Here is a 17,974-nt window from a genome sequence, read left to right as displayed (position 1 = left end):
CAATTAAAATAAATATTTAAATGCACTCATATTCTTCAGTGTCCTGGGGCATTTGATGAAGTACATAGGGTTTTCCTCATTTCTAACTTCATGAGGAATAAATGGTTTCTATTGCCAGGGTCCAGTATAAAACCTCAAATTATGAACTAGCTAAAATACAAGATCTGAGAACCTCTAGATTAAGAGAAGAAAGATAAAGTGCACAGAGGCATAAATGCCTTAGACTTTCGTAAAAATGGAGGCTTATATACCCCTTGCTTTTTCATTTGAGTTATTGTATAGTTTGTCTTCATGAAGAGAAAGCATAATACTTCAATAGCATGTTATTTTCCATAAAACATGTCTCCATATATACCCATATAGACATAGGTAGAAAATCTTCTACCCTCTGGGTTATGTAGAAATTTTTCAGAATGTGAAACAATGTATAATTTCAAATGATCTTGTATATTATCATGCACTAGAAAGATTATTAGAGTCACCAAAAGTCTTTTCATGCGTTCTGTGATTGAGTTCCGGTAGAACATTTGGGTAAGACTAACTGAAGATTTCTGGTTTCTAACCTGATCCTCTGGTTTCAAACACAGTAATCCAGCCTAAGTAGGCAGGCGTTCCACATCAGGGAGACGCCAACGGTACTGTACGATTTTGCTCTATGAATCCCAAGCAAATAAATCTTGTATTCTGTGTAATACGCCTTTTACTGGCAGTACGTGAACATCTTTCATCATTTAATAAATATATATTGAGCGCCTACAGTTTGCGTCTGATGCTGCAGTGAAGAAAACACCAATCCTGTTCCTAAGGAGCTTACGCTAACGGGAGACACCCTAATGTGTCCTACCGCCTACGCTTCCAAAAAATATATATATAATCTCACCACATAACCTAAATTTATAAAATCTGACTTGGGGAAATGGAAGCGCACGCTCGTCCTTGGGGCCGCTGAAAGTCAAAACCGTTCCTGCTCCCGGGGGCGACCCAGCCTCCCGCCCAGCGCCGCGTCGCAGGGAGCGGCGCGCCTCTGTGACGCGCACGCCCCGCCCACCGCTCCCTTCATAGTGCCCCGCCCCCGTGAGCGAAGTGCGCAGACTCCTCAGCCCGGCTCCAGTTCGGTCGGGACGCCGCTGAGCCCGCGACGTCGCCTCTCGGTGAGTTTCTGAGGGGGCCGCCAGGCCTTGTCCTTCCGCAGTGGCCGCGCCGGCAGCAGGGCACTGCAGCCGCAGTCCCGGCCGCGGTGTTTGGTAAGCAGAAGCCCCGGCGTGCCCTGAGCGTGCAGCCCCCGCCGCTCGGCCCGGCCACAGCCCCGGGCGTGAACGGAGCTGACGGAGGATGGCAGCCGCCGGGGTGGAGAAGAGCAGCAAGAAGAAGACCGAGAAGAAACTTGCTGCTCGAGAAGAAGCTAAATTGTTGGCGGGCTTCATGGGCGTCATGAATAACATGCGGAAACAGGTACCGCCTTTGTGGGAGTGACGGACGCCAGGGGGGAGGGGGTCCGGGACTCGCGCCCCTGGCTCCCTGGGCCGAAACCGCGCCCGGTGGTGATCGCGACTCTCCTCAGTCCTCGCCTTTTCTTCCATTTTCGCACGCCAGCCGAGCTGCTGTTAGTAGAGGGTCGCGTTAACCATTTGTCGAGCAGAAGCGTCTCCTCGTCTGCCGGTGCTGCGTGGCTCGCAAGTCAGGCTCCTGGGAGACTCCTGGGCTGGCATATTCGGCATCGCGTATCGGTTGTGTAACAGCTCTGCCCTAGTTATCTCTTTGTGAGGCGAGGATCCTTCCATTGGCGAGCCGCTGCGTTAAGGTGTCGTGAGATCTCGTGCGAAGAAGCCCATTGGCACAGCCCAGCCCGAAGCCCCCTCAGAAGGGAGAAGCATTGCTGGCCTGAAATCAGCTACTCTTAGATAAGGATCCCCGCCCCTCGTCTGTGTTCCCCGGGTGGAGCTAGTTGAAGGCAAATCCTCCTGTACGTGTTAATTTAGAGCAGAAACAGTCACCGATAAATACCGCGCAGTCTTTTAAGGCCCCTCTGCGCCTCTGTTATTAAGAGGAGCTCTTTGTTCTGTCCTTGACGTGTGGCGCATTAATGACCGTCTTCACGTCGGCGAAAGGTGGGTGATGAAAAGAACGGATTTTACCGCGAAGGATGTAGACAAGAGAGGTTTTTTGGTGGCGTTTTTTTTTAATTCCATAACATCTTATACCAATAAGTATAGAAAAGTCACTTGGTTACCGTAAGCTTTATTTATAGCAAATAGGCTTCTTAGATGTGGGAATGTTTCTGTTCTGTAACTGTGGTCCTGTTTCCAAAGAAGACAAAAGCAGGGTGTATGAATAACTGCAAAACCTGGTTTGCTTATCTAGTGGTTTTGATGGGAATATGGAGAACAGTACAGGAATTTGAGATTTGTAAGAAGATCCTAGCTTCTGATTTCTTGAATCAAACTCTGACTGCAGGGATCTTGTCTTTGTTCATCAGCTCCTGGCATGGTGCATGAATGCGGTAGATATCTGTCTGAATGCCTTTAATCTTCCCCGGCTTTTGTGCCGAAGTCACCGTGAATGTCTGCATTCAGTATTGTATGTACCTGACTTTAATGTATCTATTTTCATGTATACATTCAAGTTCCTTTCATGTAAATCTTTTTATATTTGCAACACCGGTGACTTCAAATTACTGGTGCATTTAACAAGTGTGTGCTCCTAAAGGGTAGTTGAACACAGTTAACCAGTGCTCAAATTTGTTTCCAGCAATCCTCCCCCCCCCCGCCCCCCTCCCCCATCCCCAGAGAGGTGGTTTCATCTGTGGACTCCAGCATTGTAAAGCTTGCCTCATTCCTTATGTAGATAGGTTGCAGCTGGGTTGCAGCATCAGCTGTTTACTTGAGGAAAAGGGGATTGTATGTTTAACTGTTTGGGTTCAAAAATTGAATTGTATCCATTTCTTAGATTTAGCTTTAGACTATGTTAACCTCTGTTTATCCACTGTTAAACTAGAAATAAAGTTACTGAAAAATCAGGATTCTGTTACTGTGTAGTAGGGGAAAATAGAGCTAGAACAACCAGAGATCTCTTCCACAGTGGTTCACTGATCTTAATCTGCGGGTTCTCTTTTTGTCAATGGCTTTGCATGTTTTTAAGGTATTCTCCAGTAGAATTTTCACCAACTTCATGGAATCCTTTTGCAAGATGTGCAGTTTCCTTTGCAGTTGATGTACATTGTACTCGTATTGTTCTGTTTAACGTAACACAGGAGAGACTCACCAAGAATGACTGACAAGGGCATTTGATGGGATTGGCAGAAATAGAAAGTGGTCTGAGCCAGAGGAAGAATGTTTGAATGAGAACCAGTTTTATAAGTGTTCTTGTTCTTCAGTGAATATTTTTGTATTGTGACTCTTTTTGCTTTCCCATATGACTTCATTACTTTGGGGATCAGGATAATGAGTGCCTAGATGACAAGGACCCCTCTGTACACACCCAGAAACATTCTTACAAGAACTTGAGAACACTGAAATTAGAATACCTGAATTCAAATTCCTGCTGTACCATTAATTAGTTTTGTGATCTTAGATAAATATGACTTAGGTCATTTCATCTCTCCATAACATAGCAGTCAATTCTATATGTAGTGGCCAAGGAGGTTGTACAGAGCCAGCAGCCTCAGCTTCTTATGGGCCTCTTTTCCTTCATCATCCTTGCAGTCATTTCTAGCCTTTTATTTTTAAGTAAACTTTCCAATGAAGTAGAGAATTCACTAAAAGGATACAAATCATAAACATGCAGCTCATTGAATTATTACAAACTAAACACACCATCAACGATAAGAAATAGAACATGAAGAGTACACAAGAGGTCCCCCTTTACACTCTTCTGAATCACTACCCCCCCCACCAAAGGCAACCACTGTTCCAACTTCTGTCACCATAGATTTGTTTTTTCTGTTTTTGAACTTATATAAATGAAATCCTACTGTATATATTCTTGAGTCTTGGCTTCTTAAAGCTAACATTATGTTTGTGAGATTTATTACGTCGTTCTGTGTCACTTTAGTACATCCTCGTTGTGCTTAGTATTCCACTGTATGAATACACCACATTTATCCATTCCATCATTATGGACATTTGAGTCATTTCTAGTTTGGCACTATAAAGACAAGTTCTACTTGGAATGTTTTGTATATTTTGTACATGTCTTTGGATGTGTGCATGTCTGCATTTCTGTTGGGAACTACGTAAGAGCGGAGCTGTGGAGTCATAGGTTACACTACATTTAGCTTTAATAGACACTGTCCTGTAATTTCCAAAGTTGTGTCAGTTCATGCTCATTCCAGTTGTGTACGAGAGAGGGTTTTGCTCTCATCTTTGTCAGCACTTAGTATTGTCAGTCTTTATAACGTTAGCCATTCTAGCGGGTGTATTGTAGCATCTTATTAGGTTGAGCACCTTTTTATTTCCCTAACTTTTTGTTTAGATTAATTTTATTACCTGATACACTAGAGAGGGGCTCTACAAAGGAGGGCTGGGTCATAGTCACTACTGCTCCTATCCAGTTGCTGTCACTGTTAATGAAGTCTAGGAGACCCTTAACATTTGAGGGATATGTTTTGAGACCTTTTGGAGTACCACTGTAGTTTATAGTTTTCTCATGTTAAGTGAATTAAAGCATAATTAGAATTTAAAAGCTTATGTTAAAGCGCTATTGAGAATTATGTGAGAGAACCAAAAAAAAGCTGATTTGAAGACTGGATGCTGAGCAGTTAACTGGGATTATTTACCAACTAAAAGGACTCAGCTTCTGTACAGTCACCTCTTAAAGATTGTTAATTACTAGTAGTCATTTTCTTTAGGGTCTCTTGTGAATAATCTAAACCCTCTGCATTAAATCTTCAGTAAGAGAAACACTTCTTGGGCATGTATTTTCTACCAGCTTTGTCTTAATTCAGCTAACAATTCCCATATACAACTCCCATCATTCAGACCTTCCTATTCTTAATTGCTGCCTTCTCCTTTTGTCTGCCCAGTTTAGGAGATAATCATCTCTCTCTTCACTCCCTTTCAAATGCCCCAGGCTTTCTTGACATTCAGCCTTTTTTTCACATCCATCTGGCCAAAAGCATTGATGACAATTTACCTTATTTGTGCAAGGCTTCCAAGCACAGCTGGAGAATATCCCATTATTGAACAGTCCTCTGCTAGGTAAGTCCTAATTTCAACAGGGCTGTCAGTACTGGTGATCAATCCTACTTTCCATTAATTTTACTGTTTTTCTCTAACCTGAGTCTTTTCTCTATATCCTCATTTTCAGTAGGGCATCCCTCTTGTGATATCACAAATAAATAGAAGACATTAGTTTGGAACTATCTAACTTTTAACTTTCTACCACCAAGTCTTTAAGCCTATTTTGTTACATTTTATTTTGCTACAGTGAAGAAGCTGCCTCTTTTCCATCTAAAGCCAGTGATTTCACCTGGGCTTTGACTCAGTCTGGTCAGAAAAGTTACATTGTTGGTTACTCGCATCTCTGCTAAGCACCCTTAACTTCTTCTTTTCTACTAGACTCTAGCCATCAATATTCAGTCATGTTTTAACCTCCCTAGCTTTTAAGCCAACCAAACCAATACAGCTATTCTTAGTCTCAACATTCCCCTGTAAATAATACCTCTCTCCCCCTTGTTAAAACCAAAAGGTGGGTAGATTCACTGCCTTTTTTGGCTCACTGTTGATTTATTCCCTTATCTCAGTTTGACTTTCTAACTCAGCCCTTCAGATGAATATTTATTGAGACCCACTGTATGCTAGGCATTTTGCTAGATTGTGTAGTTGCAGTGATGAGCAAAACCAGACAGTCCCTGTCTTCATGTGGGTTTTGTCTAGTAAGAGAGACATTAGTCAAGCAGTCACACACAAATGTAAAATTGCAACAGTGGTAGGTATTATTAAAGAGAAGAACATAGTACAGTGAGGGCATATGAATAAATCATTTGACATCAAGAAGATTTCCCCAGGAAACTGGTAAATGAACTGAGAGCTGAAATAAGAGTAAGGGCACCTTAAGGAGGAGCCTCTTAGGTAGATGGAACAACAAATGCAGAGGTTCTGAGTCAAAACACCTACTTACCATAGAATGGCAAGTGCAAGATACTGATTAAAGGCCAGTGTGACTGGAGCACAGAACATAAGGGGGAGGATGGCGAACATGAAACTGGAGAAGTAGTTAGAGAACTGTCCATGCATAGTCTCATAAGACATTGGGGGGGGGTGCCTCTATCCTAAAACCACTTCAGATGCGGGGTGTGTGTGGGTGTGGGTGTGAGTGTGACAGAAACAGAAAAGGGATCTGTGAGTATTTGTTTTTCTTTTGAAAAAGATGGTGCCTAGTCTGTGGCCAAATGGGAGAACTCTCAGAGTGGTTGTTGGCAGACCAAATAGGAAGTTGTTCAGTAACTCAGATGGTCCCTTGGACTAAGGTGGTAGCAGCAGTAGCAATGAGGAAAAGATGACATATTCAAGATTTAGGAGGTAAAATCAATAGATCTTGGTGATGATAACTCTCACATGTGGTTGTGATGACTAAATTAGATAGCCAAAGTAAAATAAAGCATGACCTGATAATGTTGGCTATTTTTGTTGCTCTTGTGATATGGTGGTTGATTCGATGCTGAGGGATTTAATACACGTTGTCAGTTATGACCTCTAGGGTTCTAGAATTCATAACTAGATAGATGATGACATTAGCCACCAAGAGAGGAGACACTAGAGAAAAGGATCAAGGCTTTTTTTTCAACGTTTTTTTTTTGTTTGTTTTTTTTTTTAATTTATTTTTGGGACAGAGAGAGACAGAGCATGAACGGGGGAGGGGCAGAGAGAGAGGCAGACACAGAATCGGAAACAGGCTCCAGGCTCCGAGCCATCAGCCCAGAGCCTGACGCGGGGCTCGAACTCGCGGACCGCGAGATCGTGACCTGGCTGAAGTCGGACGCTTAACCGACTGCGCCACCCAGGTGCCCCAGGATCAAGGCTTTGAGGAAAGGATTATAGGTTGTATTTTGGATATGTTCAGTTCACAATGCCATGAGAGAGTAAGGTATATAATGAACTGACAGGTTTGAGAGTTGTGGGTTAAAAGTATAAATTTGTGGTGCACCTGGCTGGCTTGGTCAGTAGGTAGAGCAGTAGAGTGCACAACTCTTGATTTCAGGGTTGTGAATTCAAGCCCCATTTTGGGGATAGAGTTTACTTAAAAAAATTTTTTTAAGTGTAAATTTGTGATTATCTGCAGATAGAAGATAACTTTGTTGAAACTATGGAGAGTCAGGAGTCTGGGATAAAGAATAGGAAGGAGCCTATAAAGGAGACCCCCGCCCCCCCCCCCCCCAAGAAAAAAGGCCAGAAGAGTAAGAGGAAAGTGAGAATTTTCAGAATCAGGGAAGAAATTGTTTCAGAAGGAGGATGGCAAATTTTGAAGCCTATGAGAAGTCAAGATATGATATAGCAACACAGGGGAGTTGTTGACTGTAGTGTGTTGTTTTGATTGGAAGACAGATGGAAGTCAGATTGGCATGAGTAGGATGTGAGACCATTGAGACAATATTTTTGGAGAAACTTGGCCCAGAAGGGAGTAGGGGAGTCCAAATGAAGGTTGTTTGGTTTCATGTGTTTATTTTTTTTTTAATTTTTTTTTTAACGTTTATTTATTTTTGGGACAGAGAGAGACAGACATGAACCAGGGGAGGGGCAGAGAGAGAGGGAGACACAGAATCAGAAGCAGGCTCCAGGCTCTGAGCCATCAGCCCAGAGCCCAACGCGGGGCTCGAACTCATGGATCGCGAGATCGTGACCTGAGCTGAAGTCGGACGCTCAACCGACTGAGCCACCCAGGCGCCCCTGGTTTCATGTGTTTAAACTGGGGAGATATAAGTGTGTTTCAAAACTGAAAGGAAGAATTCATTTGAGATGTAGAGGTTGAATGTATATGAAACAGAATGTATAATTGATAGATGATTCCTGAGATAAGATCTAAAGTAAAGGTAATCTGTCATGGGAGGAGGATAGTTTCTCTTTCATCAGAGTGGGAAGGAAGAGTGGTTGGAAGAGAGGTTTGGAATCAGAATAAAAGAGCCTCTGTCAGAGGCTGTCTCTCTGAAAAGTAGCAAATGAGACCATCTGCTGAAATGAAGGAAGAAGAAAATGAAGTTAGAGGTTGAGGAAAATAGTTTTTGTGGAGTGGAAATGGTATGATGGCTGGCAGTATTTTTGAAGGTTTTTTTTTTTTTGAGGTTAATTACCATGGATTTGTAATTAATATTTATCCTCACCCTGGCCTTCAAAGCCCTGTCTGACCTGATCCCATCCTATTTCAATCAGATTTCATACCACTGTTCTCATAGCCATTTCACTCCAAGGCACCTGTCTTCCTTCAGAGCCTGAAAAGTTGTATCAGTGCTTGTAACTCTTTCCCTCTTACTTATGTTCAGTTCTTACCATAAATGGCACTTCCTCCCTGAATGCCCTTCATTGTGTCAAGGGCATGTACTACATATACTCTGTTTCTTTCCTTCACCCATTGATCTTTATTAGACAGATAAACACTTTGTATGTATGTCTTTGCTACTAGGCACTAAGTTCCTTGAGGGCAGGGACAATATCTGTCTTATTCAGTGCTATATTGCCAACATCTATCACATAGGTGTCAAATATTTGTTAAGTAAATAGTTGATGTCATAGGTATGGTTGATAACACCTAGAGATTGAGGAGGAAGTAAGAAGAAAAGACAGGATGAAATTCTAGGGGAATATCAACATTTTAAAGGATAGAAAGAAAAGTGCATTGGAGATTGAGGTGTGGAAGGAAGAAAGACAGCAGGGAATAATGTCATTGAAACCTAGATATAAGTTACAAAGAAGAGGAGACAGGAGTATCAAATGCAGTAGGGAGGCCAAAAAAAGATAGTGTTCCCTGGGTTTGAAAAGTGGTGCATTTAGCAAATAAAGTTTTAATGGAATGATGGGGGAGGGAGCAGATTTTAGAGGACAAAGGAAGGACAGAATGGTGAGTACATGGAGAGGGACCTGCCTCCTCTGTGGCCAAGGCTTTCCAGGATGAGATTAATGTTCTTTAAACACCAGCGGTATATACCCAAAGAATACAAAAATACTAATTCAAATAACCATGCATGCACCCTAATGTTTACAGCATCATTATCTTCAATAGCCAAACTATGGAAACAGCCCACATGTCCACTGACTGATGAATGGATAACAACACACATGCAAGCACACACACACAGATGCACACACGCTTTTTATTCAGCCATAAAAAAGAATGAAATCTTGCCATTTGCAACAACATGGATGGAGCTGGAGAATATTATATGAAACAAAGTCAGAGAAAGACAAATACCATATGATTTCACTCATATGCAGAATTTAAGAAACAAACAAGCATAGGAGAAAGAGAGAGAGAGGCAAACCAAGAAACAGACTCTTAACTGTGGAGAGCAAACTGTACCAGAAAGGAGGTGGGTGGGTGGATGGGTTAAATAAGGGGAGTAAAGAATGCACTTTTTGTGATGCGCACAGGGGTTTTATGGTAGTGTTGAATCACTAAATTGTATACCTGAAACTAATATTATACTATATGTTAACTAACTAGAATTTAAATAAAAACTTCAAAAAAATAAAATGTACTTCTAAATTAAAAAAAAAAAACAAAACTCTGGTAGTATAAAGTGCATACTGCCATCATGACACTTACCACATGTGTGTTGAATAAGTGAATACAGAAGCACATCTTAAAGGAGACATGATTGTATTAAAATTTCCTGTGAGGAGAAGAAAATCAAGATTTGGGAGCTGCAAGAACCATGCCAACCCCAGAGGCCTCTAGCCTCTCTCTAGGACACTGCCTTCATTGCACCTCAGCTCTGACTACCGCCAATCTGTTTCTCTTTCAGAGTTTCAAATCCTGGAGAGAGAGGATCTGATAGACCTAGTTTGGGTTGAATGTTAACCCTTTGAATCAATGATCTATGCTAAGGAGAACAAGGTCATGTAGCACAAACATGATCTTGAAAGGGTTATTTTATGTACTTATTTTATGTATTCCATTTCTGGGGAGTGGAGAATTACAAGTTGGGTAGCTACTCCAGTGGGCATCTATTCAAAGATTCATATCATTAAAACAGCTGGCATATTACATATTTTAATACATAATAATATAGCATATAATTTAGTTACATTCTGTTGAACTGTCTAAAATGTGGTTGATTAATATTTAAGAGAGGCACTCTTAATATGCCATCTATGCTAAATGTCATAAATTCTATACTCGGTATCAGGTTAGTCTACTGGAAAATGGTTTGCCAGAATGAAATTAGTTCTTTTTTAGACCTTTGAATTGCACTTAAATTCAATCACAATTTAATACTATACTGTAAGCTTTTATCATGAACAATGATTTTAAAATGTCTTTGTATCTTCTATAAAACTTCTTTTAGTCATGTTGTCTTTAGTCACTCATTGCTATGGGAAACAATATGCTATAGTGGAAATAACTTGAGTTTTGGAATCAAACAGATCTGGGTTTGAATCCTAGCTCTTCCTAATTGTGTGACATTGGGCAAGTCAACTTCTTTAGCCTTTTATGTTTATATTTACACAATAATGATTATAATATCATACTGACCTACCTTACTGATGTTGGGGATAGTGAGAGAGAGAATGTGAAAACTCTTGATAAATTATTTAATGTTAAATATTGTTGATATTGTTATCACAACGAGTCTACTGGCATTCTTGGTTATCAGCAAAAGAAATATGTTCTCTCTTAAGTCAAAATTATTGTAAGAAGTTCAGAAGCTTATAATGTTGATCACAGGCTGGAAGATGAGCAAGCATGGCAAACAGGCAGAAATCAGGCATTGTCCGTTAGCTAGGCTTCACAAACCCTGGAGTTCATTACAGTGTAGGCACAGTCTTGACTACCTGCTGCTGCTGCCGCCACCGTAAAGAGATTTTTCCTCCATCTTTCTATCATTTGCTCAAGATTCAAAATCCTGAAAGTTGGCATATAATTGACTGGCCTTAGATTGTTTGCCAGGTTTTGGCTCTGGTAAGTGAATAATAGAAACAACTGACTTCTAGTTTCCATAATGAGAGTCAGGCTCTGAGAATTGCCCCCTCACCATTTTCATAATGAGAAAATTTTCCAGAAATGGGAGGTTGGGTTTTGTTTTTTTTTTAATTTGTTTATTTATTTTTGAGAGGGAGAGAGAGAGCATGAGTAGGGGAGGGGCAGAGAGAGAGGGAGACACAGAATCTGAAGCAGGCTCCAGGCTCTGAGCTGTCAGCACAGAGCCCAACGCGGGGCTTGAACCCACAGATGGTGATACCATGACCTGAGCCGAAGTCAGATGCTCAGATGACTGAGCCATCCAGGTGCCCCGGGAGCTTCGGGTTTTAATAGGCAGGAAAGTGGGTGCTAGGTTGCCAGAATCCACAAATGTCTACTGTGATCTATATACCTCAAGCTGTTAAATACAAACATGTATGTACTTATTCTCATTCCTATAATTAAAAAAAGTCATCAGTCTTTTTCACTTACCATATCTAACTTGAAGTTCAAGATTATTGGTGATACCAGTTTCTTCTATAGTCTTTTCAAGATTCTTAGGCCTAAGTCTTAATAGGTTTATTTGATTGTAAAGGGGAAAGTTTCACATAGTTAAAACTAATATAAATATAAGAGCAAAAGGGTGCCTGGATGGCTCAGTCGGTTAAGCATCCAACTCAATTTTGGCTTAGGTCATGATCTCACAGTTGTTGAGTTCTTGTGCACTGACAGCACAAAGCCTGCTTGGGATTTTCTCTCTTCCCTCTCTTTTGCCCCTCCCCTGTGCATGTGCATGCTCTCTTTCTCTCTCTCTCTCTCTCTCTCTCTCTCTCAAATAAACATAAATGTATGTGTGTGTCTGTGTGTGTGTGCAAAGATGAAAATAAAAATGCAAGCCACATTGTTATTATTTAATATTTTTATTATGCATTGTTTTCATGACTTCGTCCTTCCCTGACTATTCCTATTTGTCTTTAGCCAACTCCTCAAGGTTCTTTTTCTGATGGGATGATCTAATCCTTTATTCCTAGGTATCTTGAACCTTTGGTATTACCTATAAAGTCACATTAGTCTTCCATTAAGGCTTATTACTAGCTTTAGCAGTACGAGCCTTAGGCAGGAATTTGATTTTATAATATTTATAAGTTGATTAGTTAGCCTGTTGCTGTTTATTTTATTTTATTTTTTTAATGTTAATTCTTGAGAGAGAGCACGCGAGCGAGTGTGAGTGAGGGAAGAGCGGAGAGAGGGAGGCACACAATCTGAAGCAGGCTCTAGGCTCTGAGCTGTCAGCACAGAGCCCGACGCAGGGCTCGAACTCACGAATCAGATCATAACCTGAGCCAGTTGGACGCTTAACCAGCTGAGCTACGCAGGTGCCCCAGCCTGTTTCTCTTTAATGGATGCTGGCAGAAGACATGAGACTCCTAGATTAGAGACAATAGACTCGATTACTCACAGCATAGCATTATGAGCATCCGTATGTATGTGTCAGTTCCTCTTGCCCCACAAGTACTATGAGGGTGACCTGCCCGGGGCCCAGATGGATATTATACACACAGTGGGTTTGTGTTGTAGTTCTGGAATGAACACTGAGCTTAAGGAATCTGCCATTTTTATAGCAAACAATAAGCAAGCCTGCTCCTTATTCTTGTGAGGGAGAAGGTATCTCATCCCTACGGTTGCTTGCTGGCAACATAATCCTGAGAAATGGTGGCCCAGGGAAGAAGTGTCAGGGCCTTGCCTTCTTGACATGTCCGGGTTTTAAAATATATAGGAATTCAAGAGACCCACAGAGGTCTCTTCTCTCCCGACAGACAAAAGATACCCAAGGGGATCCCCTGAGCCCCAGCTATCTTCTGTTGCATAAAGAGCAATGGTTCCCCACCCCCCCTTCATTGCCAGGTTCAGAGAACTACCCAAATGTAGTAACTTTTGTTCTTTTTACCCAGTGGCAGGAGGAGGCCAAAATGGCCAGGTTGCAGTTTTAACTTCTAATTCTGTGGAAACATGATTCTATCACTTGAATCATTCTTCTTTTGGGTCCTCATATCTCTAAACTAGCAGAACCCACCTCCAGAGACTGATTGCTGAGATCAGAAGCAAAATATTTGTGAGTGAATCATTAAGCATAAGAGTGAGGGGAGTTTCTTCCATCCCTTGGTTGCCAGGCTAACTCTGGCTATAGAGAAAACATTATTTCTGTATAAATTATGTGTAATCACATCATTTGAAAATGGATTCTACTGCTTAAAAAGTTTGAGGGCGCCTGGGTGGCGCAGTCGGTTAAGCGTCCGACTTCAGCCAGGTCACGATCTCGCGGTCCGTGAGTTCGAGCCCCGCGTCAGGCTCTGGGCTGATGGCTCGGAGCCTGGAGCCTGTTTCCGATTCTGTGTCTCCCTCTCTCTCTCTGCCCCTCCCCCGTTCATGCTCTGTCTCTCTCTCTGTCCCAAAAATAAAAAAAAAATAAATAAAAAAATTAAAAAAAAGTTTGAAAACCACTGTTATAAGGCTTTTCCGTGAAAGGAAAAGACATATATATTCTGTCTGTGTGTGGTGTGGGCTGGGAAAAACATTTCTGACCTTCACCTTACTGAAAGAGGAAACGAGGTATCTTGAACTCATTTCTCTCTCTCTCTCTCCTACAAATTTTGCCCAATGAGAGAGAAGTTCTGATGAAGCTAGGATTTAAGACGTACATACTTTTTGCCCCAAATTTTTATTTAAATTCTAGTTAACATACAGTGCAATATTGGTTTCAGGAGTAGAATTCCATGATTCATCACTTACATACAACACCCAGTGCGTATAACAAATGCCCTCCTTAATACCCATCACCCATCTAGCCCATCCCCTACGCATGCACCCAGCTCCCTCCCTCAGCCCTCAGTTCTCTATCTTTAAGGAGACTCATATACTTCTACTTAAGGTCTCCATCTGCTAAGGAGGACAGGTAGGATATGTCTTGTGGACTCTATAAGGTGGATTTGGGCCCCGCTATCTCCCCCCCCCCCCCCCGCCATATGAATATGCAAATTTAAAAATTTACATTATTGGAGTATATGGGTGTGAGTAGGTGGGGATTACTAAGCACTCACCCATCTGTTTTATTTTGTCTCACTTGGCTGTAAATCTTTACATAAACTCCCTGAGTTGAGAATCTCAGAGGGCTGAATAATAGTATTCAGGCACCAGAGCCCCATCCCAACTCCCAACAGAATGTACTGGACCAAGTAGCTATAAGTTCTTATTTCCAAGTTTTGGGTTTTTTTTGGTTTTTTTTTAAGTTTTCTGTTTTTTTGTTTGTTTTTAACCTGTACAGGGAGTGTTTTGTTCTTTTTTCTTTTTTTTTTTTTTAATTTGTGTTGGGAGAGAGAGCACACATGCATGAGCAGGAGAGGGGCAGAGAGAGAATCCCAAGCAGGCTCCGTGCTGATAGTGTGAAGCCTGATGGGGGTTCAATCTCATGGACCATGATATCATAACCTGCACCAAAATTAAGAGTCAGATGCTTAACCAACTGAGCCACCCAGGTGCCCCGGGAGTGTTTTGTTCTATGTTAAAGGCATCCTCTATCAATACCTATTCTTCCATGTGTCTTCTGCAGACCACCTTAGGAAGATTATTTAAATTTTTTACTCCAGAAAGCTTTAAAATGAGTAGATAATCTATTAACTCTAGACTGGAAATTCACTTGCATTTCCCATCTAAAATTTTTCTCAGCCAAGGTGTCATTCATAGCTTTCTAGATTATCTGGAGTGAAACAAATGACAGCTTAAAGCGCTCCATCTAATTCCATACTAGCAATATAAAATCCCCCAAATCTGACTGTTATGAACCCACTCATTATTAAATTCCCACATCTGTGATCTCCCTGTGGGTTAAAATTAAAGGCAGTTCCAAATGTGTGCTCTCTCTGGTTTCTTTTTTTTTTTTTTTTTTTTTAAATTTTTTTTTTAACGTTTTTTATTTATTTTTGAGACAGAGAGAGACAGAGCATGAACGGGGGAGGGTTACAGAGAGAAGGAGACACAGAATCTGAAACAGGCTCCAGGCTCTGAGCTGTCAGCACAGAGCCCAACGCGGGGCTCGAACCCACGGACCGTGAGATCATGACCTGAGCCGAAGTTGGTCGCTTAACCGACTGAGCCACCCAGGCGCCCCTCTCTGGTTTCTTATATGCCAAGTCTCAGCCAAAAAGCATTCACTTAAGTGTTTGGGTAGGTTCTGGGACTTTGTTCAGCAGCTGCAGCCTGGGCTATCTTCCACTGGCATATATTAAGTTAGTTTAGCACCTCCAAAGCTGAATTTTTCCAGTGTCAAGGTGGTTGGTGCCACATGTTTTCAGAATGTCAAAGGGTTCAGAGGACTCTTAATATGAGTACAGCATCCTGATCCCCACAAACCTGAAAAGATACAAGCAAATCTCCCATCTCTACAATAGATGTTGACACCTTACTATACAGTCCTAACCCACATTGTTCCCAGACAAAAACAACAGAAACGTCGGTTTCTAGAAAACAGAGAATCTTCAAAGAAAACTTCAGGATATCTTGGCTTTTGGCTTGCCAGTCTGTGTTGGCTATCTATAATTTATAGACTAAACTCAGCTAAGAGGAATCACTTATCAAGAGGCTAATAGGGACACTTTACCATATAGGGAAGAATTTTGTCTATGCATTGTAATGTTTCACTGGCATAGGATATTTTGTACTTAGAGAAATTTGCCAGGGGGATTTGCTCAGCTGCCAGGTCTTCTAGAATTTCTCTTGTTCCCCTTTGTCCTGCACATTTAAAGCTTAATTTTTCTTTTTTCAACCTTGTGTTCCTCGCACCCCAATGCTAGAGTAGTTGAGTTCTGTCCTTTGAGAGAGGATGATCCACATTTGTAGCAGGCAGTCAGGCAAAGCACAGTCTGTAGCCTTGCATTCTCTACAGTTCTGATCCTCCTAGTTCTGCACCCTTGTGTCCCCATTATGATCCTATCCTGCTGTGAAATTCCTTGTATCTACTAATCCTGTCTCCTGAAGGGGTCTTTTTTCCTTTCCATTTTTCTCAGCTGGAGAATGGCCTTTGACTGATTCCTCTAAAGCCTATGGGGACCAACATGGCCTTTGCAGTGTGCTCCTCAGAATCTTACCTTTCCTCGTTATTTGAGCTTTCCAGACCTTGGAAACTGAGTAGTAGCACACATATTCCTTTCTGTTACCTGTATGTGTCAAAATGGGCTGTGTCTCTGTTGTCTGTTTCTTTCAGCCATCACCAGCTGAGTTGTTAACCTGTTTAAGTTAAATATTTTCCTTTCTACATAGTGTGGAGCTAACGTTATTCAGATCAGAATAACTTCCTTTTCCTTTCCTTTTGATTTTGGGCCCAAATGTTTGTTTTGCTTCTTCTTTCTCTAGTGCCTTTCTTAAAAGACACTGTCCTCGTGAAAACAAAGAGGTCCACGTGTTCAGTATTGATTCAGTTACTGCCAACCCTCAGAGTAATTCCAATTATGGACAAGTTCAGTATTAACTTAGGCTTGGATTATGGCTGGGTCATTTGGCTTCCCTTTAATGTGATCTAGTACTCTCCCTTAGAGTCTTATTTCCACACATTTCCCAGATATGTTCCACTATAGCTTGTAGCCTTCCTGTCTTCCCAGACACACCACCTTGCAAATTATGTAATGGAGGAACTACTTTATTGCTGATCTTCCTTTTCCAAAAGTTTACAAATCTATCTGAATTTAATGTAACCACCTATTATAACTGTCCTACTCTTTAAGGGCAATCCTGTCATTATGTTTATGATTCCTTACCTTTAGCTTTGAAAGAGCTCTTAAAAATTTCCTAGATCCAGGCCTTTTCTGAATTTTCTCTTCCTCCATTATTTCTCTTTGGTATGTATCACCTAAATTGAATAAATAAAGCAAAAATAACTCTTTTTCCTAGTCTTATCTTTTAAAGAGCAGTTATATCAAACTGTATATGCTTTCCCTTTCAAAGCTGTTTGACCTAACATCCCCTGTGTTTCCATTAAGGAAGAAGTCCCCTTTTCCCTCTGTTTATCTGGTGTCTAACTTTTTCTTTCCTTTCCCACTGGCCTTATTGTGATTATGTGTGTTTAAATCCAGTGCTGTTTTTCTTGGCTTTCTGAGAAAATGTGATTCTGAAGGCTTTTTAATTTTTCTCTTAGGTTTTGAGTTTATCATAGCTTTGTTGAGGCTTTTCTAGTATCTCAATCCGAGAAGATTTACCCCCATATAATAAGGGCTCCATTTCCCTTTATCTTTTCAGTGATTTAAATCCACCACCCAACTATAGTTGAATCTGCAGTCTACTCAGGGAGTTATACCCAGGGCCAACTTGAAATCACGCTGTGCAGGACTGATTGCAGAACCTTGTTGACAAGCTACATAAACCCAAAGGTTAGTCATTCCCTGGTCCTCTTCTTGGGATACGATGAAGAACAGAATTTGGGACAGTTGATTGCATGCCTCCTACTAATGCCAGCACACATTGTTAAAAGCTAGAACCTCCTGCAATGCTGCGGAGCTTACATGGAGCCTCCTACCTTTTGCAGTCCTACTAAGAAAACCTGTAAAGAGAGCAAAAGGTCATTCTACCAACACTTGCCTGAAATCCTTGCCTCTTTTGAAGTGAACCTTTCCTGACCGAAGGACGCTTCCCACAGAAGTCCCTAATATTTGCAGGCACTAAAGCATTACCAAAGTTTCTGCCTCTGTCTACAGGGCTTGGAGTGTCTATGCATATGGATTTCAACAGCCCTCTTCCACTGTTGGTTCCAAACATTTGAGATGAGTTATGTTCTGCTTTGGGGCAAAATTATAGAAGAGAATGAGCCAGACCGGGCAGT

The 17,974-nt window shown here is 41.4% G+C and overlaps 1 protein-coding gene across 5 annotated transcripts in view; it reads left to right on the top strand.

Moving 5' to 3' along the window:
• The first annotated feature begins 1,060 nt into the window (after positions 1–1,060).
• The window catches only part of KLHL7 (kelch like family member 7), a 68,997-nt gene continuing 52,083 nt past the window's right edge, over positions 1,061–17,974 (top strand). Inside the window, exons 1-2 of one of the 5 annotated variants that reach the window (XM_058724832.1) lie at positions 1,094–1,151; positions 17,395–17,525. Coding sequence is in view for 2 of the 5 variants with exons in the window: in XM_058724830.1 (XP_058580813.1) it covers positions 1,333–1,452 (120 nt within the window). In the remaining 3 variants the exon portion in view is untranslated. Of the gene's footprint in view, positions 1,152–1,196; positions 1,453–2,476; positions 2,578–17,394; positions 17,526–17,974 lie in introns of those variants that run through there. The other 4 variants (XM_058724833.1, XM_058724831.1, XM_058724834.1 and 1 more) reach the window with 4 other exon arrangements.

Source organism: Neofelis nebulosa, chromosome 4, assembly GCF_028018385.1.
Source record: "Neofelis nebulosa isolate mNeoNeb1 chromosome 4, mNeoNeb1.pri, whole genome shotgun sequence".
Classification (NCBI taxonomy): Eukaryota; Metazoa; Chordata; class Mammalia; order Carnivora; family Felidae; genus Neofelis; species Neofelis nebulosa.
The sequence above is the reverse complement of the archived record's forward strand: the minus strand, read 5'-3'. Positions and strand labels throughout refer to the sequence as shown.